General features: G+C 38.3%; 1 protein-coding gene across 1 annotated transcript in view; it reads right to left on the bottom strand.

The window, feature by feature from the left end:
• Nucleotides 1–23,358, bottom strand: part of RLF (RLF zinc finger) — an 85,735-nt gene extending 62,377 nt beyond the window's left edge. The window contains exon 1 of the mRNA XM_025932997.2: nt 22,844–23,358. Within this exon, the coding sequence (XP_025788782.2) occupies nt 22,844–23,344 (501 nt within the window). The 5' untranslated portion in view covers nt 23,345–23,358. The remainder of the gene's footprint in view (nt 1–22,843) is intronic.

Raw genomic sequence — 23,358 nt, 5'->3', positions numbered from 1 at the left:
CAAACCAGAAAATACCAAGTGTTGACAAGGATATGGAGAATTTGGACCCCCTGTGTGTTGCTGCTGGGAATGTAAATGGTGCAGCCACTGTGGAAAATGGCATGGTGGTCCCTCAAAAATTAAACAACTACCTGGGGCACTTGAGTGGTTCAGGAGGTTAAGCACGTGACTCCTGATTTCGGCTCAGATCATGATCTCATGATTTGTGGGATCAAGTCCCACATCAGGCTCTGCGCTGACAGTGCAGAGCCTGCTTGGAATTCTCTCTCCTTTCTTTCTGTGCCCCTCCTCCCTACTGCACCCACATGCAGGCTCTCACTCTCACTCTTTCTTTCTCTCAAAATAATTATTTTATTTTTAACTTTTTTAAATGTTTATTTTCAAAAGAGAGAGAGAGTGTGAGTTGGAGAAGGGCACAGAGAGCAGGAGACATAGAATCTGAAGCAGGCTCCAGGCTCTGAGCTGTCAGCACAGAGCTCGACTCAGGGCTTTAACTCAGGAACCATGAGATCATGACATGAGCCAAAGTCGGACACTTAACCAAGTAAGCCACCCAGGCTCCCCAAAATAAATAATTATTTAAAAAATAAACAACTATCATATGACCCAGTGTTCCACTTCCAGATATATACCCAAAGGAGTCAAAAGCAAGGACTTGACAAGGTATTTGTGCCCATGTTCATAACAGCATATTTATAAAAGCCAAACCCATCAACAAACAAATTGTAGTATGAACACATAGTGGAATATTATTCAGCCTTAAAAAGTAAGGGAATTTGACACATGCCACAACATGGATAAATTTTGAAGCCATTATGCTAAGTGAAATAAGCAAATCACAAAGAGAAAATAATGTATGTTTCCACTCATACATGGTACCATAGTCAAATTCTTAGAGACAGAAAATAGAAGGGTGGTGTTAGAGGCTAGGGAGAGGGAGAAATGGGGAGTTAGTGTCTAAAGGGTTCAGAGTTTTGGTTTGGGAAGATGAAAATGTTCTGAAGATAAATCGTGGTGATGGTTTCAGATCAATGGAATATACTTAATGCCACTGAATGCGTACTTAAAAATGGTTAAAATGGTAAATTTTATATTATGCATACTTCACTACAATTTAAAAAATACCAAAAAAGAGAGCCAACTTTATGTCTTGAGATTTTAGATTAGCAACTTTCAAGAAACATAAGTGCAACAGGAAGACAGGGAGAAAGAAGAGGATAAACTCACATATCCTCCATTTCTACTTTAGTGAGTCATTACTGATACAAGCATTGACCTAGAATACTAGTAAGTCTGGAGATTTTAAAATCCAAGCTTTATCATGTTGGGGAAAAGTATTACAATTCAGATGTAGCTATGTAATAGAGTGAAATAATATGCCTTTTGGCTGTGGATTCAAACTTCTTACCCTCATCATTTGCTAGCTAACCTCTTTGGGTCTTTTTTTTTTTTTTTTTTTTTTTTTTAAATCAGTCAACTGAAACTGAGTATTCATTCTGCCCCAGACATTGTGCAATATAGCTTGTAATAAATCATGGCAAAAAAAAAAAAAAAAACAAAAACTTAGCCATTAGATGATAAAAAAATTTAACATCTCAGACATTTAAAAAAATACAGTTCTGTGGCATTAAGTATATTTATGGTATTGTGCAACCATCACCAACATCCATGCATCGAACACTTTTCACATTGCAAAACCGAAACTGAACCCATTAAATAACTCCCTATTATTACTACCTCCCTTCAGCCCCCTGACAACCACCTACTTCCTGTCTCTATGTGCAATATTGCTTTCATATTCTATTTTCTGTTTGAAAAAGCAACACAAGATAATAATAATGGCATTAGGGTAGACAAATAGATCAATGAACAGGACACAGTCCAGAAATACACCTATATACATATGGCTACATGATTTTCAACAAGGTGCAAAGGCAATTTTTTAATTCAATGAGAAAGGAGTCTTTTCTTTTTCTGAAGTTTATATATTAAATTTTCAGAGAGAAAGAGAGCATGTATGCACGCTTGCAAGCAGGGGAGGGGCAGAGAGAGGAGACAGAGAATCCCAAGCAGGTTCCATGCTGTGAGTGCAGAGGCTGATATGGGGCTTGAACTCATAAAACATGAGATCATAACCTAAGCCAAAGTTAGACACTTAACCAAGTGAGCCACCCAGGCACCCCAGAGAAAGCAGTCTTTTCAACTAACAATACGGAACATTCGGATATTCATTTAAAAACACAAAAAACTTCCATCCACCCATCATAGGATATATAAAAATAAGCTACAAATGGATCATAGATCTAAATGTAAAACCTAAAATAAACTTACAGAAGACAACATAGGGAAAATCTTTGTATGTAACATGAAAAGCATGTTAAAAGATAAGAGAGAAAGTTGATAAACTGAACTTTATCAAAATTAAGAATGTGTGTTCTTCAAGAGATACTGGTAAGAGAATAAAAGGAAAAGCCTAAGAAAAAAAGCCTGTGTGTTTATAGAAGGGTTCAACTTAATAAAATTAACCATGGCTTGGCTGGCTTGTATGCCCACCATTAGTTATGTAGGACTTTTCATTCCTGTCTTACCCAGTATCCTAGTAATTCTTGATGGTATCTCACACGAGTTCAACAGTTATTCCAGAATGTGTGACATCCACGATGCTGTTCTGCCTTAGTTCATCCTTGTGATTTGCTCCCTATAAGCAGGTAGACAGTACCTTAGGCTTTCCCCATGGCCACATTACCACAATGGAATCTGTGTCATGGCCAAGGATGTTCCCTCCAGAGAGTCCCAAGTGATTCAGGGTCTGAATGTGTATACCTTGGAAGTGAAAATCACCATTCCCATTCTGCCCACTCTCTGCCATCTAAGCTTCAACATTAAAATAAAGAATAGGTGGAAACCAATTTGACAATAAATTTCATATATAAATAAAAAAAAAGAAAAAAAAGAAAAAAAAAGAAAAAATAAAAAAAAATAAAATAAAATAAAGAATAGGTGTGCCTGAGGGGCTCGGTCGGTTAAGTGTCTGACTTCAGTACAGGTCATGATCTCACAGTTGTTAAGTTCGAGCCCCACACTGGGCTCTCTGCTCTCAGCACAGTCTACACTTTGGATCCTCTGTCCCCCCTCTATGCCCCTCCCCACTCTCTCTCTCAAAAATAAACATTTAAAAAAAGGAAGAAAGAAAAATATATTTCATGAAGGGTTTATGTCCAGAAAAAAAAGACAGACAGACAGACAGACAGACAGACACACACACACACACACACACACACACACACACACACACACACTTCTCAAAACTCAACAATAAAAAACAATCCACTTTTTTTTAATGGGCAAAAGACTTGAAAAAATATTTCACCAAGAAAGATATAAGAATGGCAAATAAGCACATGAAAAGATACTCAACATAATAAGTCATTAGGGAAATGTAAATTAGAACCACAGAGAGCACCACTAATTTTAGAATGGCTAAAATTAAAAAGACTGATCACACCAAATGTTGATCAGGAGATAGAAAGCTAGAACTCTCATACATTATTGGTGGGAATGTAAAATGATACAACTACTCTGAAAAACTTGTCATGTGATACAACCATTCCACCTACATATTTACCTAAGAGAAAAGAGAAAGCGTTTGTTTTTTTTAAATATATGAAATTTATTGTCAAATTGGTTTCCATACAACACCCAGTGCTCATCCCAAAAGATGCCCTCCTCAATACCCATTACCCACCCTCCCCTCCCTCCCACCCCCCATCAACCCTCAGTTTGTTCTCATTTTTTAAGAGTTGAAAGAGAGGGGCGCTTGGGTGGCGCAGTCGGTTAAGCGTCCGACTTCAGCCAGGTCACGATCTCGCGGTCCGTGAGTTTGAGCCCCGCGTCGGGCTCTGGGCTGATGGCTCAGAGCCTGGAGCCTGTTTCCGATTCTGTGTCTCCCTCTCTCTCTGCCCCTCCCCCGTTCATGCTCTGTCTCTCTCTGTCCCAAAAATAAATAAACGTTGAAAAAAAAAAAATTTTAAAAAGGGTCGAAAGAGAAAGCATTTGTCCACACAAAGACTTATAAATACAAATGTTCCGAGCAACTTTATTTGTAACAGCCAAAAAGTAGAAACATGCTAAATGTCTATCAACAGGTGAGTGAGCAAAGCATAATAGAACCATACAATGAATACCCAGCAATACAGTATATTAATTACACACAACATGAATTTCAAAATAATTATTGTGTAAAAGAAGCCAAAGGCACAGCATAGTTTATAAAAGAATGATATAAAATTCTTAAAAATGGAATCTAATCTCTAGAGAAGGCAGATCAATCGTTGGATGAAGATGAAAGATGGTAGGAAAAGACAGACAAATGCAACGGGGTAGGAAGGAACTTCTAGGGGTGATGGATATATTATCTTGATTACAGTAATGGTTTCACCGGTGTTTTGCCATTAGATATGGCAAAGCTTATCAAACTGCACATTTTAAAACAAGCAATTTACTGTATATCAATTATATCTCAATAAAGATTGTAGTTTTTCTTAAGTTTATTTATTTTTGAGAGGGAGAGAAAGAGCGTGAGTAGGGAATGGGCAGAGAGACAGGGAGAAAAGAATCCCAAGTGTGCTCTGCGCTAATAGCATGGAGACCAACATGAGGCTCGAACCCACAAACTATGAGATCATGACCTGACCCCAAATTAAGAGTCAGATGCGGGGCGCCTGGGTGGCTCAGTCGGTTAAGCGTCCGACTTCAGCTCAGGTCATGATCTCATGGTCCGTGAGTTCAAGCCCCACGTCAGGCTCTGTGCTGACAGCTCAGAGCCTGGAGCCTGCTTCGGATTCTGTGCCTCCCTCTTTCTCTGCCCCTCTCCTGCTCGTGCTCTGTCTCTCTCTGTCTCAAAAATAAATAAAAACATTAAAAAAAAAAGAGTCAGATGCTTAGCCAACTGAGCCATCCAGGTGCCCCTCAATAAAGTTGTTTTTAAAAAGACATATGGCCCAGGAGGTGTCTGGCTGGCTCAATCGGTGGAACATGCAACTCTTGATCTCAGGTTTGTGAGTTCAAGTCCCAAGTTGGGTGTAGAGAGTACTTAAAAATCTTTTTTAAAACTTATTTTTATTTCTTTGAGAGAGACAGTGCAAGCAGGGGAGAAGGGCAGAGGGAGAGAGAGAAACTTAAGCAGACTCCACACTCAGTGCAGAGCGCAACGTGGGGCTTGATCTCACAACTGTGAGCTCATAACCTGAGCCAAAATCAAGAGCTGGACGCTAGGGCACCTGGGCGGCTCTGTCAGTTAAGCATCCAGACTTCAGCTTAGATCATGATCTCACAGTTTGTGGGTTCAAGCCCAACATCAGGCTCTGTGCTGACAACTCAGGAGCTTGGAGCCTAGAGCCTGGAGCCTGCTTCAGATTCTGTGTCTCCCTCTCTCTCTGCCCCTCTCCCACTGTGTGTGTGTGTGTGTGTGTGTGTGTGTGTGTGTGTGTGTGTGTGTTTAGCACGCGTGCTAAACATTAAAAAAAAGAGCTGGACGCTTAACCAACTGAGCCACCTAGGCACCCCAAAAATAAAATAAATTTAAAAAAAAGACATGGGCCAAGAAGTACACAAAATCATAAAAATAATTTAAATAAATTTTATGTTTCAGTTGTCAGATTTATAATTTTTACTGTAAAAAATGTAAAACCTCTGTGCATAAATATAAAAAAATGAAAAGATAAATTGGAGAGAAGATAATTCCAAGGTATATGGCCAGCAAAAGATTCATATTTCATAATACAAAATTTCATAAAAACTATAAAGTAAAAGACAGCTCAGTCGGTAGAGCATGTGACTCTTGATCTTGGGGTTGTGAGTTTGAGCCCCATGTTGGGTGTGGAGATTACTTAAATATAAAATCTTAAAAAAATTTTTGGCTCAGGTCGTGGTCTCCCATGTTCGTGGGTTTGAGCCCCGCCTCCGGCTATGTGCTGTCAGCTTGGAGCCTGGAGCCTGCTTCAGATTCTGTGTCTCCCTCACTCTCTGCCCCTCCCCTACTCAGGCTCTGTCTCTGTCTCTGTCAAAAATAAACATTAAAAAAAAAATTTTAAGGCAAATAATGCAACTAAAAAATGAGCAAAAAACAAGAAAAGGCAATTCACAGAAGAGGAAATATGAATAGCAATAAATATAACTAAACAGGTAACTCCTTACAAGTAAACAGAAAAAAGAAACAAATTAAAACCACAATGAGATACCACAGTCCACCCACCAGAATGGCTAAAATTAAACGAACTACACCAATTACTGGCAAGAATGTGGGGCAATGTTAACTTTCATACATGAATAACTGGCATAAATTGCTACAAATACTTTAGAGAATAACTTGGCAGTATTATAGTTGAAGGCAGGTCTATATATGAACTCAGCAACTCCACTTTAAGCATATACCCTAAAGAAATTCTTGTACCAATGTATCAAGATACATTGGGAAAATGTCAACCCCAACAGTCAATGTAAACAAATGCCTCAGGGTGCCTGGGTGGCTCAGTTGGTTAAGTGTCCAACTTTGGCTCAGGTCATGATCTCACAGTTTGTTGAGTTCCAGCACTATGCTGAGCTCTGTGCTGACAGCTCAGAGCCTGGAGCCTGCCTTGGATTCTGTGTCTCCCTCTCTCTCTCTGCCCCTCCCCCAATCATGCTTGCGCACGCGCGCTCTCTCTCTCAAAAAAGGCATTAAAAAATAAAAATAAATAAATAAAAACAAATGCCTCTAAGTCCATTAATAAAAGAATGGACAAATGAGTTATATTTATATAATAAAATACTATACATCACTGAAAAATGAAGGTACCAAAGCTATCCATGTCAATACAGATAAATCTTAGAAACATTCTGTTACATTTATTTTATTTTTCCATTATGTTGAATTTAAAAAGCTTCAGAAGAGGGTACCTGGGTGGCTTAGTTGGTTAAGCACCTGACTTCGGCCTGGGTCTCACGGTTCATGAGTTTGAGTTCTGCTTCAGGTGAACTAGAGCCCCACTTTGGGTGAGCCCCACTTCTCTCTTTCTGCCCTCACTCACTTGTGCCCTCTCTCTTTTTCTTTCTCTCTCAAAAGAAAAAGAAAGAAAGAAAGAAAGAAAGAAAGAAAGAAAGAAAGAAAGAAAGAAAAGCTTCAGAATATAGTACACCATTTAAGTAAAGCAGAGAACACATAAATGTGTTAAAATGCACAAATACTAAGTAAAGAAATTCAGGACAATCATTAAATACCAAAATCAGGATGGTGGTAGGAGGCAAATGAATCTATGAAAGGGTACACAGGTAGTCTCTATCATTTTCTTAGGTCATGGCTCATTTTAATATACTCTTTACTACTTTGTATGTTGGAGATATTTTGTTTTTAACATATGCTCCAAAATTCTGAGCAAAACTGATTTTCAACCTAGATTCCTACACCCAGTCTAACACAAACAAGAGACAGGAGAGATCTTAGAAAGCTACCAGAGGGTGGTATTCCTTCAGATCCAAAGCAAGCGAGTAAAACAAGAAAATGACACAAGGGCTAGGAAACAGAAGGGAGAGAAACAAAGACAAATACTAAAAAAACAAAACAAAACAAAAACAACAAGCAACAACAACAACAACAACAGAGGATAAAATGAAAATTAATTTGAGAGGGTAACAGATAGGGGCACCTGGCTGGCTTAGTTGGTGAGCTGATTTCCAGGTTAAGTTTGGGCCCCAAGTTGGATGTAAAAATTGCTTAAAAATAAAATATTTTAGAGGGGCACCTGGGCGGCTCAGTTGGTTAAGCACCCAACTCTTGGTTTCAGCTCAGTCCATGATCCCAGGATTGTGGGATTGCGCCCCGCACTGGGGTCTATGCTGACAGCATGGAAGTGGCTTGGGATTCTCTCTCCCTCTCTCTCGGTCCCTACCCTGCTCATGTGCTCATGCTCTCTCTCTCTCTCAAAATAAATACACATTTAAAAAATATTTTGAAAAATGATATAAAAGGGTAACAGGTTAAGTACAACCTGTATAAAAACACAAGAAAAATGGATATTCCACTAAATCTTGACTGAAATGCAACCCATAACATTTTAGTAATTCAGAACTTTTTCTATATACCACTGCTTTATATAATGAGATAATTTTCTTTAAAAAAAAAAAGAACATCTTGGGTATCCTTTCCTATCAATACATATAGCACTACCTTATCATCTGTTTAAATTTTATTTGAAAAAATACTGAAATACAGCAAAAAGGTAAAATTCACCTACAATCCCACCACATTAAAATTTTGTACGCAATAAAGAAGTGAAAAATCACAACTGTATTCCATCTAATTTTACTCCCATTCCCCACATCCAAATAACCCCTATAAATAATTTGGTACAAATGCTTTATAAACATAAACAAAAGCTTTCTAATTCTTTATAATAATCTCCTGGGCTCAGATGTCTTATGGTTTTGGGACGTTCAAAGGGTATTTATTTTTTGGCATTTCCAAACCTAAAATAAAAAAGATTTCTGGCATTCTACTCCCCCTTAAATTAGTAAGGTCTTCCCTTCTTTTTTTTTTTTTTTTTTAATTTTTTTTTTACATTTATTTTTGAGAAACAGAGTGAGACAAAGCGTGAACGGGGGAGGGGCAGAGAGAGTAGGAGACACAGAATCTGAAGCAGGCTTCAGGCTCTGAGCAAGCGGTCAGCACAGAGCCTGATGCTGGGCTCGAACCCACAAACTGTGAGATCATGACCTGAGCCGAAGTCGGACGCTCAACTGACTGAGCCACCCAGGCACCCCAGGTCTTCCCTTCTTAAAAATATACTTGCTTCAAATTTTCAATTTGGCAACCAAGATCAATGAAACTGATTATAGAAAAGTGGCATGAAAAATTGTTTCTTTATCATCTATACTAATTGGAAAAGAGAAATCATGTTCAATATTCAAATATTCAATGTTCAAATATTTAAAACCACTTATATTAGACCTCAAAATTATTATGCAATAATAATAGCTCCTGTTTCACTTATGTTCCTCTTACCTAAGGACAAACTAATTGTAAGGTGGATAAATATATATGATCAAACACTGACTACTGCTCTACTGTATCAATAAGCAAACATAATACAAAAATTGTTTAACGTTTATCTTCTCCACTAGATAATAAACCCAGAGGGCAAGAACCACATCTGTTTTGTCATCAGTGCAGATCAGAATCCAGCATACTGAGTAGTATATAGCAGGTATTCTTATAATTACTTGCTCTTGAGGCTTCGCACTATTATTAAAGGATATGCTAAATTATTTTTGAAGTTTGATTAAGATAGTTTCTCAGATACATATCTTTGAAGAGAGTGAAACAATTGTATATTAAAACAGATTTGGGGTACCTGGGTGGCTCAGTTGGTTGAGTGTCCAACTTCTGCTCAGGTTATGATCTCATAGTTCGTGAGTTCAAGCCCCGTGTCTGGCTCTATGCTGACAGCTCAGAGCCTGGAGCCTGCTTCGGATTCCGTGTCTCCCTCTTTCTCTTTCCCTCCCCTGCTCATGCTCTGTCTCTCTCTCTCTCAAAAATAAACATTTAAAAAAAAAAAACTTAAAAAAAAAAAAAACAGATTCAACTAAGTAGATTTGGTTCCAAATTCTTACTGCTTCATTCAAATCCTTGTAAAGGAGGAGAGCAGCATAATGTTGACCAAACTGCACTTCTGGGAGTTTTTAAAAGAAAATGCTTAAAAATAAATAAATAAATAAATAAATAAATAAATAAATAAATAAATAAATAAATAAAAGAAAATGCTTAAATCCTATTTTTTACAAGGGTGTTCACATCAGATTAATGACACACTAGTCATGAATTTTGTTTGGTGGTAAATAGATATATCAACGTTCAGAATTTTATTGATATTATCACCTATTCTTATCCTCAGCTAACATCCTACACTGAGAGGGAGTTTCCCTCTTAAAAGTTTTAAGCTGAAAGGGGAGTGAACTAAATAACTTCTAAACTTCTTCCCTCAAACATGTTTATAAAAACATGGCCACCTTTTTTCAGGGACTCAAATCCAACGTGTTATAAATTCAAATCACTTTTTAAAAAAGTTTATTTATTTTGAAAGAGAGAAACAGACAGACACAGAGGGATTGCGAGTGGGGGCAGGGGGCAGGGGGCAGAGGGAGAGAGAGAATTCCAAGCAGGCTCCGTGCTGCCAGTGCAGAGCCTGACCTGGGGCTCTATCTCAAGAATCATGAGATCACAACCTGAGCCCAAATCAAGAACTGGATGCTTAACCAACTGAGGAGCTACCCAGGCACCCCTCAAATCACTTCTGATATGCTCAGATTTCAATAAAATGAAATACATAATTTAAATGGCAAATAATAAGCCAAGTTAAAACCAGTAGTCAAATGAATCAAAGAAATTTTTATATAGAATGATTTGTTAGTTACAACAGGTCAAATCCATTATATCCACTATATGTGGATCCCAAAGGACATCCATATTGTTTCAACATAAAAGAAATTTACTGTAAATTACACTTCCAATCTACAAAGCTCATCATAGGCTCTCTAAAACTATATTAGCAAATGCTCTATAAACATCTAGGAAACCTTTTTTCCCCCCAATGGGCTGTACATTGACAGGAAAATGGTGGAAAGCTGCTCTACATGAAATATTTCTTTAAAACATTATTCGTGATGAAATGGATATAAAGAAATTGATACACCAGGTACCTATCTGCTACCAAAAATTATGCTAAGAGCAGTGTTATACTGTCCCACCTGATATTCACAACCACCTATCAGGGAGCTTTCTATTACCCCCAATTTTAGAGACAAGAATAGAGATCCAAGGCAAAGTTTAAAGTCACAAGAATGTTAGAATGAAATCTTCTAACTTCAAATCTACTTTCTATTAGATATGTTCTTCATGTCATAAGATAGTAAAACATTAAGACTGCCCAAATTTGATGTCGTATCCACACTTACTGTTAGAACTTTATGGGATCATTTGTTCTAGATTTAACATTTTCATTTACCAAGACCCTTAAAGACTGTAATCAAGACTTCACTTTGAAGAAAGAAGCCAGATAAGGATAGTAAACATAACTAATGTAAACGAATAACTTCAGTTCAAATCAGTAGAGTGGTTTCCACTGGTATAGGCATTTACCCTAGAGAGAGAAGTAATAACCCATTGGGGGCAGAAACATAATACTAACACTTATTTAAATGACTTTCAAAAATCTTACCACTTTTATGTTTTTCTGTGGTTGCTTATAACATATAGTTACTGCATAAATAAAACAAGATTCATTTATTTCAGTAAGGATACGTAAGACCAAAGTCAGGAGATGACTTAGAAAATAATCCTTAGCAAACATTTTTCAAACGAATTATATAATTTCTAAGGAGAATCAAACCTTAAAGATCATCTGATTTGAGCAGCAATCTGAAGTCCCCAAAACAAACTGATTTGGCCCAAGGTCATACATACATTCAGTGACACCTTATTTGGTAACATAAAAATAACAATATAAGAAAAATTTAGCTAATGGAAAGCACTAGGGCCTTTCCAGTTATTCAGCTATGACTTAAGTCTTCCTAGAGTCTAATAGCATTGATATATAAAACATCAATAAATGTCTGTTGGAAATGAGTAGACCGACAAATTTCTCACAGCACCAATCACTAATTTGTATCATACATTCCAATGGCTTCAGATTCTTGAGAACCTCAAAGCAGCATGGGATCTTAAGATTACATGATCATACTCAATGATTAAACACAATCAAATTTTAATGACTTTTAGCCGGGAATACTTTAAAATACAGTTATGTAAAAAATAGTAAAGACAAATCTCACAGAAAAAAAAAATTCAAATATCTAATACACATGAAAAACATACAAATGCTACTCAACTTTCTGTAGGCTAGTATCCACCAAAATTTAAAATAAACATTCTCTTTAATACAGTAATTTCAATTCCAAGAATTTATGCTATAGGTATAAATAACTAGTGTTTGATGTTTAAGGATATTCACTGCAACCTTACTTATGATAACAATAAAAAAGAACACAACGGTTTAATTATGGTACATGCTCAATGTGTGTCGATATTGAAAATTGTTCTCATTAAATTAAAATATAAATCACAGAAGAGTATTTGAGATTTTAAGAATACACAAGAGACTTAACTCTTTTGGGGAGTGACTGGAGGGAGTGAAGGCAGAAAAGGGCTTTTATTTTTTCCTTTCTGTAGCAATATATATTTTTCTAGGTAAAAAAAAAATTTTTTTCAATTAAGAGTGTTGAAGGTTTTGCTACCTGCAGAATTTAAAATCAAGGCAGTTTTCGGGGCACCTGAGTGGCTCAGTCAGTTAAGTGTCCAACTTCGGCTCAGGTCATGATCTCGCAGTCCGAGAATTCGAACCCCGCGTCAGACTCTGTGCTGTTAGCTCAGAGCCTGGAGCCTGCTTCAGATTCTGTGTCTCCCTCTCCCTGACCCTTCCCTGCTCACACTCTGTCTCTCTCTCTCTCAAAAATAAACATGAAAAACATTTTTAAAAATATTTAAAATCAAGGCAGTTTACAATAAAATATTATACAATTTTTTAAAGTAATAAACGTGTGTATTCCACAAGACAGATTATCTACAATATCAATATATTAAGTTTTATTTATTTATTTATTTTTTCAACGTTTATTTATTTTTTTTGGGACAGAGAGAGACAGAGCATGAACGGGGGAGGGGCACAGAGAGGGAGACACAGAATCGGAAACAGGCTCCAGGCTCTGAGCCATCAGCCCAGAGCCTGACGCGGGGCTCGAAATCAAGGACCGCGAGATCGTGACCTGGCTGAAGTCGGACGCTTAACCAACTGCGCCACCCAGGCGCCCCTATTAAGTTTTAATATATAAGCTCAACATTATTTTTCTAAAAATATATACATATATAGAAAAATTCTCTAAGTATATATTACCAAACTGTTAACCTAAGAAAACTATTAACCTAGAAAAATGTAGTACTGAAGTATTAGGGTATATGTGACAGTTTTCATCCTTTACTCTCTTCTTTTACATTATTCTAATTTTTTTTACATGAATTTCTTGGACAATTAAAAATTCCAATATTTAAGCAATCTTGAGAAAGAAAACCAAAGGTGGAGGTATCATAATTCCAGATTTCAAGATATACTACAAAGCTGAAGTGATCAAAACAGTATGATACTGGCATAAATACAGACACACAGATCAATGGAACAAAATAAAGAGTCCAGAAATACATGCACGCTTATATGGTCAATTAATCTATAACAAAGGAGGCAAGAATACGCAACGGAGAAAACACAGTCTCTTCGGTAAATGGTGCTGGGAAAACTGGACAACTACATGCAAAAGAATGAAACTGGACCACTCTCTAACATACACAAAAATAAACTCAAAATGGATTAAGGACCTAAATATCCTAGAATCCTAGAAAAGAATACAGACATTAATTTCTCTAACGTCAGCCCCACCAACATTTTTCTAGATATATCTCCTAAGGCAAGGGAAACAAAAGCAAAAGTGAACTCCTGGGACTACATCCTTTTGCATTTTGAAGGAATAAGTCAACAAAACAAAAAGGCAACCTACTGAATGGGAGAAGATATTTGCAAATGACATATCTGATAAGGGGTTAATATCTCAAATATATAAAGAACTTATACAATTCAACACCAAAAAAACAAACAAATCCAAATAAAAAATGGGTAGAGGACCTGAACAGACATTTCTCCAAAGAAAACCTACAGATGGTCAACAGACACATGAAAAATTGCTCAACATCTCTAATCATCAGGGAAATGCTAATCAAAACCAAAATGAGATATCACCTTACATCTGTCAGATTGGCTAGAACCAAAAAGACAAGATATAATAAATGCTGGAGAAAAAGGAACCCTTGTACACCATGGGAATGTAAATTGGTAGAGCCGCTGTGGAAAACAGTATGGAGGCTCCTCAAAAACTAAAATTAGAAGTACCATTTGATCCAGTGGGCACCTGGGTGGCTCAGTTGGTTAAGCATCTGACTCTTGATTTCAGCTCAGCTCATGATCTCTCATGGAATTCTCTCTCCCTCTCCCTCTACCCCCCCCCCCCCGCAAAGATAAATAAACTTAAAAAAAAAATCTTAAAAAAAAATGACATACCATTTGATCCAATAATTCCACTTCTGGGTATTTACCTAAGGAGAAAACATTAACTCAAAAAGATAGACACTCCTAAGTTTACTGCAGCATTATTTACAATAACCAAGATACAGGGACGCCTGGGTTGCTCAGTCGATTTAGCAACCGACTTGGGCTCAGGTCTTGATCTCACAGTTCGTGGGTCTGAGCCCTACATCAGGCCCTGTGCTGACAGCTCAGAGCCTAGAGCTTGCTTCGCATTTTGTGTCTCCCTCTCTCTCTGCCCCCCCCCCCCCCGTTCATGCTCTGTCTCTCTCTCAAAAATAAATATTAAAAAAAAAAAAGATATAGAAGCAACTTAAGTGGCCATTAACAGACAAATGCATATACATACACACAATGGAATACTACACAGCCATAAAAAAGGATAAGACCTTGCTATGTGCAACATGGATAGACCTAGAGGGTATTATGTTAATTAAAATAGGGCAGATTGAGAAAGAAAACTAACTTATGATTTCACTCATATGTGGATTCTAAAAAAACAAAACAAATGAACAAACAAAAAGCAGAACTGGACCTATAAATACAAAGAACAAATAGATGGTTGCCAGGGGGAAGGGAGGTAGGACAAAAGAAAAAAAGGGTGAGGGGGATAGGAGATACAGACTTCCAGTTATAGAATGAATAAGTCATGAGAATAAAAGGCACAGTAAAGGGAATATACTCAGTGACACTATAATAGCATTGTATGGTGACAGATGGTAGCTACACTTGTAGTAAGCATAGCATAACATATAGAGAAGCTGAATTACTATGTTGTACATCTGAAACTAATGTAACACTGTGTGTCAACTATACTCAAATAATTTTTTTAGTTTTAACCTTATATATACACGTATACTATATACATATTTTCCCAAAAATCAGAACAATACACCAAGCTATTCACAGTGAGATTACATGGTGGTTTCACTTTCTGCACTTATACATCTTGTCTTAAGCTTTTAGAATGAGCACATACTAGGCAGGAGTCACAAAACTTTAAATATATATCTATCTATATATACATATATATATTCAGTTTTATTATTTTAAGATACTTTATGTATTCTAAGCATATATGTTAAAAAAGCAAATTAAAGTAAATGAAATTATGAATAAAAATACACCTATTTTATATAACCATGTATCACAAAAATGCAATTCCCAAGCTAGGCCATTCATTCCAATATACCCAGTAATAATTCTTAATGCGTGTCCATATTAATAAAGCATTATTGTGCTGGCTAATGTGACACACTCCGGCTATTTCCTTGGGAGTAAAAATACTACGAAATCAAATGTCAGCATGCTGAACTAATAGATCCCTCCCAAAAAGGACAAGAAAGGCATTAAAAAAAAAAAAAATATTAAAGAATTCAGACATAGCACAAAAGTGAGAAGAAATAGACAAATACATTAGTTCCCAAGCTAGCTATGTTGCAGAGATAAAGGTAAACCCAAATGAATAACCTTGACCTCAAGATATGTCTAAATAGTATTCATTTCCAATTTACAAAAATTATAATACATTGAAATACTTTTCATATGTGACAATAAGTATAATTCAAAACCTGCAAAAACTTGGAGGGAAATTTTTTTCATAAAAAGCTCACAGTTGTTTTAGGCTGAAAGTAGGGAATCAAAATTCAGTGGTATATAGAAACATAAAGCAATCCACTCTTCCACATAGTGTTTTGCTTTACTATAATGAAAGAAAAACATGTAATTTGGGGATGATATCAGGTTTAGAACACAGCAAAATATTAAATGTCCCAGACCTGCTAAGTTTGGCAAATGCTGCATAACAATGTCTCTCTAGGAGGTTCACAATGCATCTTAACATATATGACACATAAAAAAATATTTATCCCAACATTATCCTAACTTACATGAACATAGAATCCTTAATTCAGTAAGTACTTACTAATACATATAACTCATGGAACAAAACAGTTTAGGAAATGCTGATATAAGAAAAAGAGCATGGACTTTGGAATCTGAAGACTCTGTCACAGCTTACTCGCTGTGTGACCCTGGGAAAGTTTATTTCCCTGAGCCTCAGTTTTCTATCTGTAAAATGAAAATAAAAAATAACACCATCTACCTGAGTGCTTGGCACATAAAAGATGATTGATTAGTTGATAGATAGATAGAAAGATTGACAGATAAATAAATAACCCCTCTAATTTTTCATGTAATGGTTTATATGTTGGCTTTAGGGATCAACAAAAGTTTTAGGAATCTATTTTTTTGTATACAATCTTGCTCAATCCCTTATCTATGTTCAAATTTTCCAGTATGATATCAACCATATCCAAAATAAATGTTTCAACCTAGCTAGGCAAACCCTGTTGAAAAGCTCTTTAAATATTTGTGGAATACAAGCAACCATGGGAAATTCTTAGAAAACATAAATAAGGGGCACCTGGGTGGCTCAGTCGGTTAAGCTCCGACTTCAGCTCAGGGCATAATGTCCCGTCCATAATTCGCGCCCCGTGTTAGGCTCTGTGCTGACAGCTCAGAGCCTGGAGCCTGCTTCAGATTCTGTGTCTCCCTCTCTCTCTGCCCCTCCCCCCCCTCAAAAATAAACATTAAAAAAAAAAAAGAAACCATAAATAAAATTTAGTTATACTCTTTAGTAATTAGGATACAAAGAACAGTAAGACCTGATCCCTGCTCGGAAGCAGCATAAACTGGCTGACCAAAACATGTCCCTATTTCTTAATAAAGAAAGATAAGACTTGTTACTCTTTTTTTTTTTTAATTTTTTTTTCAACGTTTATTTATTTTTGGGACAGAGAGAGACAGAGCATGAACGGGGAGGGGCAGAGAAAGAGGGAGACACAGAATCGGAAGCAGGCTCCAGGCTCTGAGCCATCAGCCCAGAGCCTGACGCAGGGCTCGAACTCACGGACCACGAGATCGTGACCTGGCTGAAGTCGGACGCTTAACCGACTGCGCCACCCAGGCGCCCCAAGACTTGTTACTCTTAAGAAGTCTAGTCAGAGATTTAAGGAAGGAAGGAGATAAAAGATCAACAAATATTGACTAAGTACCCATTAAGTGCCAGGGACAATTCTAGGCACTGGGTAAACAAAACAGTCAACACCCTCTTGATGCTTACATTCCAGGTGCAGAGACAGATAAATAGACATATTTGTCATAGACATCAGATAGTAGTCGGTGATTTAGAGAAATATAAAGCAGTGTTCAGGAGTTGAAGATGATGGGGAAGTGTTGTTTTAGACAAGACAGTCAAGGAAGGCCTCTGGGAGAGGTGACAGGTGTCTAGAACTAAGTGAAAACAAAGCACACTTTAGTTGACCAATGCCTTTGCAGGCTTGAAACAAGTGGTGCTTTCTACTTAGATTTTTTATTAAAATTGTTCAGAAGAGCATGAAGCACAGGTAGACACAAAAATCACTAGTATGAAAGAGACTGGGTGGTACCAAGTAAATGACAGCATCCAAAATTCCCACTGCTTCATAGTCACATTTATAATTATGTTTTGGTCATATGCGGTGCAAAGCTAGTTTATGCCATTATAACCACCTGTCATCTAGTTTCTATTTAGAATGCACAAAAAGAAAAGGTAATGTATTAAAAATCCTTTAAAATAAATGAGAAGTAAATCTCAAGAGTTTTCATGGTCACCAATCTCAAGGAATTAACTGAAACTCCCCATCTCAACATTTCCAAACTGTTGCCTTATTAGGCTGCTAACTCTTCTTCAATGCTATAACGCCTCTAATTTTCTCCCTCCAACACTACTCCTCATTCCACACATGTAAATGTGTACCTTGTATGAATGCAGGCTAAGTTCACAAGTACGCCTCCAAGAGATGAGCTAAGAGTGTCTATCCTGTTCCTTTATCCTGTTTCTTATGATAAAGTTGCTTTTTACATCAGATTTTACATCAGGTGTTTCTTTTGAAGTACTAACCTCTTCAGTATATCATGAAGTTCTACAATATAATTCATTCAACAAATTAGTTTTGTGTGCCAGGCATGGTATTAATTGCTAGGTGCCAAGTATACAAAAAAGACTAAATAAGACCTCTACTCTTGTTGGTTTGCTAGCCAATACAAGAGACAAACATGGAAACAACTATTCAGGTACCATAATTATGTACAAGATGCTACCGGAGTACACGAAGAATCACCTCATTCTGTCTGCTGCAATCATAAAACACTTCTCAAAGACTTAATGTTTGAGCTGGTCTTAAAGGATAAGTAAGCAGATGGAGAAGGGAGGACCCTAGGTTAATCAGGCAGACTTAGAGATGGATACTGTAGTAAAGGTATTTAAAAAAAAAAAAAGAAAAGAAAAAAGGTTGGAAAGGTGGGAGCTGGGGAAGGGGAGTGGGGGCAGTGTCCAAATTCTAAAAGGCTTTGTCTGCCAGGTGAGGCTGGTAAGTCTGAATTCTATCTTGTCTTTGGCGTAAGAAACCATTGAAGAATTTCAGGGAACAAAGTGACTAACGAGATTATATTTACAATTTAGAAAGAATACCAGAATGGAGTGTAGATAAAGTCAGTCAGAAAGCAAGGAAGCTTGGTGAAGAGGTTGCTGCAACAGGACATTATTTATGAAACCTGGACTAAGCCAGTGACAGCAAGAAAAGCAAGAGTTAAAAGTATGTACAAAGCATCAAAAGAAGACAAACATCTAAGAGGAAGTCTAGAGAAATTAGAGAAAGCTTCACAGAGGAGACGGTGTTTGCACTGGGCCCTAAACAAGGAAAATTCGCCATATAGAAAATGAGAGAAAAAAGGAGAGAACAGCACAATGAAAGGCAAAGGCAGACTACTTGACCTGAGATCTTGCTAAAGTATCCTTCTGGAGATCAATCAATTGGTAAATATTTACCGAAGCCTAATATGTATCTTGGATCTTGAGGAATCAAATGAAAATTAAAGTCAGCTTTCCCAAAATAATGTACTTGGAGAAATTTTGGTCCAAGGACTCCAAGTAAAATACCTCTGAATAAGAGTAGGATTATGGTGATGGGATTGGCTAGGTAAGAGCTGAAAAGTAAACTGGAGGTAAGGGGGTGAAGACTTTCTATTCGAAAGCTAAGAAATCTGGAAAACTAGGACAATTCCGGGAACACTGTTTTTTAGATTGTCTTATTTAGTCCATAAACAATATGTTTACATAGATAATAGTAAGTACTATTATTGTTCCATTTACCAATGAGAAAACTAAGGGTTAAAGAAAATAACGTACCCAAGGTCACATAGCTAGTTTAAATGGTGAAGCCAGCAGACCCTTTGCATTCAATCACAAATCCAGGAGAAACTGAAATATATGCAGTACTTACTTTAACACTTAAAAATCTATAAAGTCACTATTAGTCTAGAACCTAAAAGTTTCATATCAACAAGATTTATTCATAAACTACTTTGTCTGGTATTCTCAAAGTATGATCATTCACCCAATAATTTCAAGTCTGTTAATGTTACTTAAAAAGCTTTCAAAATTTGTATTACAAATAGAACTACCAGTTGTAAAACTTTAGGAATCTTGATTCCCAAAATATAGCAAAAACTTGAGAGGATAGCCATCAATTTTTCAACAAAACAAAGAAAGACTATTTTCTGGAGTTAATCTCATCCACACTGTTTGGCAGACAGTGTTTTCAGAAAAGAAATTGAGGGAAAAGAGGGAAAAGCCACATCCCATTGTCATTGAATACAAATGTTCACTGAATACAAGTTGATCTAAGTATCATTTTCTTAGTAACTATTACTTTTCAAGTTTCATTTTTATCATCTTCACAAACTTCTGAAAATTGAAAACATGCCCAGAATGAGACAAGCTACTCTATCCTTTCATATGTTGGTTTATTTCTTGATTTGGTGCAATTCCAAAGATAGACCCATTTCTTTTAAGTACTGCAAGAGCTGGAGAGAATATGGTCCCAGCCTGTTGCAGGAGGGATGTGCTTGGTACATCTAAATCTCTAGATTTCTAAACTAAATACCTGATGAAAATACTTTTGTGGCAGTTAAGTATCCCGGAGAGCACAAATCAGGCCTTTATGATGCTACTACCTATCTTTACACATTAAGTGCTCCTAGAGGGCATGTTCCTATATCCAGCACTTAGTGCAACGTCAGGCACACCACAAAGAGTGGATGAATAAATCTTATTCTGCCTTTCAAATGTGAAACCAAGAGCTATCCAACCAAATCTGAATGGTGAAATTGTTCCTCCTTCATCATAAAATGTTGAATTTTTTTTCTGTATTTGGTGAACAAGGGCACCATGAGTTGATTTTATCTGGACTACTGGGAAAAAATGTGACCAAAATATTCTGACAAATATTGTGAAGAGTTGTATATAAACTTTCTCTTCTACTGTTTGTATAAAGCATTATAAGGAGATAAAGGCCAGGAAACAAAATAAATTCCATAGGCACAGTGTGTCCAAGGTTATTAACTAATAAGCGGTAGAGTCACAAATAGGACCCGACTAGCTCCCAATCCAATGTGCTTCCTATTATAACACATCATGATTACAGGAACATCTTTTCTTATTACATTTATTAGTCCAAAAAAGTGTTTGGGGAAAAACCTCAGGCCAAAGGAAATCTTCACAGAAAAGACAAATTACAGAAGTACTTTGCTTTTTAAATTCCTCTGTGCCCTTACATTTCTAGGTGTCACCAAGACTCAAGACATTAAAACATTCAGTTAAAATGAGATGAGGGCTGCAAGCACTAGGCATAAAGCAAAATATATAGATATGTAGATATATACATGGTATCCTCTGACAAGCTTCAACTTAAGTAGTTACATCCATTCTTGTTATCTTTCTAAGATAATAACACAAGCTTAGAAGACTTCCCCAAACCCAGATTTCTTCTCCTGTCGTCCTCCCCATTACTCCTGTCCAATCAGCTTCCCATTCTCCCAAAGCTTCAATTTTCCTTCTCATCTCTACCTTTGGCATTCAAATGCTCCCTTCCCCTCCCCCTACAGTCCCAAGACTCATTTTTTACCTTTCAGCCTTAGGGCCTTCCTGGACCACCCTATCTAAAGAGGCCTCTCCCAGTTACTTCTAAGTACACAGTACGGTCCACAGTTAAACTTTTAATTTGTTTTTACTAGTTAATTGTCATTCCATTCCATTAGGATGTGCCATGATGGCTATCCCCTTACCACTGTCTCTACAACACCTTTTCCATCATTACCAAAACTGTTCTGGAAATAATGTTACGTCTACCACCTCCTTCCAACTGTAAGCTCATCATGGGTAAGTGCTGTCTTACGTTTCCTCAGCACTCGAGGAAGTGCCTGGCATCATCCAATGCAGTCAGTAAAAGTTCGCAGAATAAACGTATTAAGCACCAATGCTCATTACTAGCATAGAAGCAAAGAAGAATTACACCGGGACTTCCTAGTGCAGACAAATGCTGCAGGTTGTAGACATAAAAACTGCTAATGATACAATGTATAGAAAAGATGAGCATGGACAAAATTCCATTCAAAGAGATGAGGTGTCTCTGGCTCAGCAAAGAGGAAGGAGAAAAGCAAGAAAGCAAGCCAATTTTTTATTTTCCACTGGACTAAGAGAGCAAAATTGTCCCCCCCAATTACAACTTTGCAACAGCGCAATGTATTCGGCACACTCAACTACTCATAAAGAGTCCAAGTACCAACATACTACCATTATTTTGCATTCTCTCAGATACACCAGGTGAGGAGCAGAGGGTTGGTCCTGAAACCCGATAGAATAGCAGAAGTGGAAATAATAATGGCATATCTTTAAATTTATAGACAAAAATCTGGAAGTGACCATGGAGACTATAAACTAAACATACCAATAAATATGTATGTAACCACAGGTTAGGACCCACTATAGCACAGAAATGGTCATACCACTGCCAAGAGACCACACTCCACATCTTTCTCAATCCTCTTCCACTCAAAGACCCTAAATAGCCACCGCTAGCTCACTAGCCTCACTGCTGATAGCACAATCCTCAAAGGAATCCAGAAGAAGAGAAAGAACAGCTTAAAAGTCTCCCCACCCCGCCTCTCAAAAATAAATAAATAAAATAAGAAAGAAAAAAAACAACACAACCAACCAATGGGCTCCGCAATCACTAATGAGAAAGCCCAAGACGCCTTTCAAAGCCAACTGTCAGACCTTTTAGGGGCCCAGATGACGTTGACTCCAAAGAGAAGTCTCTGGCCCCGACACATATCTCCGGATTATTCAGGAAAACTCAGGTTTTCCAGTTTGGAGATCTGCACTCAAAAAAGGATCTCCCAGCAGGAACGAGCAATCAATCTCTCTGGAGGCAATGGCGCTCCAACCAACCACCCGGCAGGGGGACAGGCAACGGCGACAGGGCACGGCCCTTCCAGGGAGCCGCCGGCGCCCTCCGGGCTCTCAGTCTGGCCCAGCGCAACCCGCCCTGGCGGTGACCAAAGTCGGGCAGTGGTGAAGGGGGGCCAGCGGTCGAGCTTCCCGAGCTGGGCCTTCCCGGCCTGGGGGCGCGGCGAGACACGGAGGTGGCGCCTCTCAGTCCAGCCCAGGCTGCGGCAACCGATCCGAGGCCTCTTCCCCTGGCCTCCCCACCCCGCCGCCTTCAGCCAGCCAGTCAGCCCCTCACCTGGCAGAAGCTCCGGCAGTAGTTCAAAGATGAGACCTCCGACACCTCCTGCTCCCTCAGCTCTGTCTCCAGCTGCCACAGACACGGTCGCAGTCCCGGGGCTCCCAGAGCCGGAGATGCAGGGCGATGACCCCGAGCCATGGACTCAGTCTCGGTTCCGTCCCCGGCTCCGGCTCCTACCGGAGCCTCAGCCCCGGCCCCGGCGGCGGCGGCGGCTTCTCCCTTTCCGTCCGCCATCTTCCCACGGCCCAGCAGCGCGTAGGCAACCAAGCCACGTGATTCAGCCCTGGCCCCGCCCCCGTTCGACCACACGTGGTGACGCACTCCTTGGCGACGCGGGCGCGGGTCGGATTCCGTCACTGGGTTTCTGGGTGCTCCTCCTCTCGGCGGCCTTCCCGACAGCCGCCCTGGCAACAGCCTGGCGGCAGCTGGCCAAACACCTACTTCTCTCAGCCTTTCCAGACTCTCTGGAGTCACGGGGTCACCGAGCCGGACATACATGTAGACATAACCTA

This window comes from Puma concolor, chromosome C1, assembly GCF_028749965.1.
Source record: "Puma concolor isolate L17-30 chromosome C1, mPumCon1.1.hap2, whole genome shotgun sequence".
Classification (NCBI taxonomy): domain Eukaryota; kingdom Metazoa; phylum Chordata; class Mammalia; order Carnivora; family Felidae; genus Puma; species Puma concolor.
The sequence above is the reverse complement of the archived record's forward strand: the minus strand, read 5'-3'. Positions and strand labels throughout refer to the sequence as shown.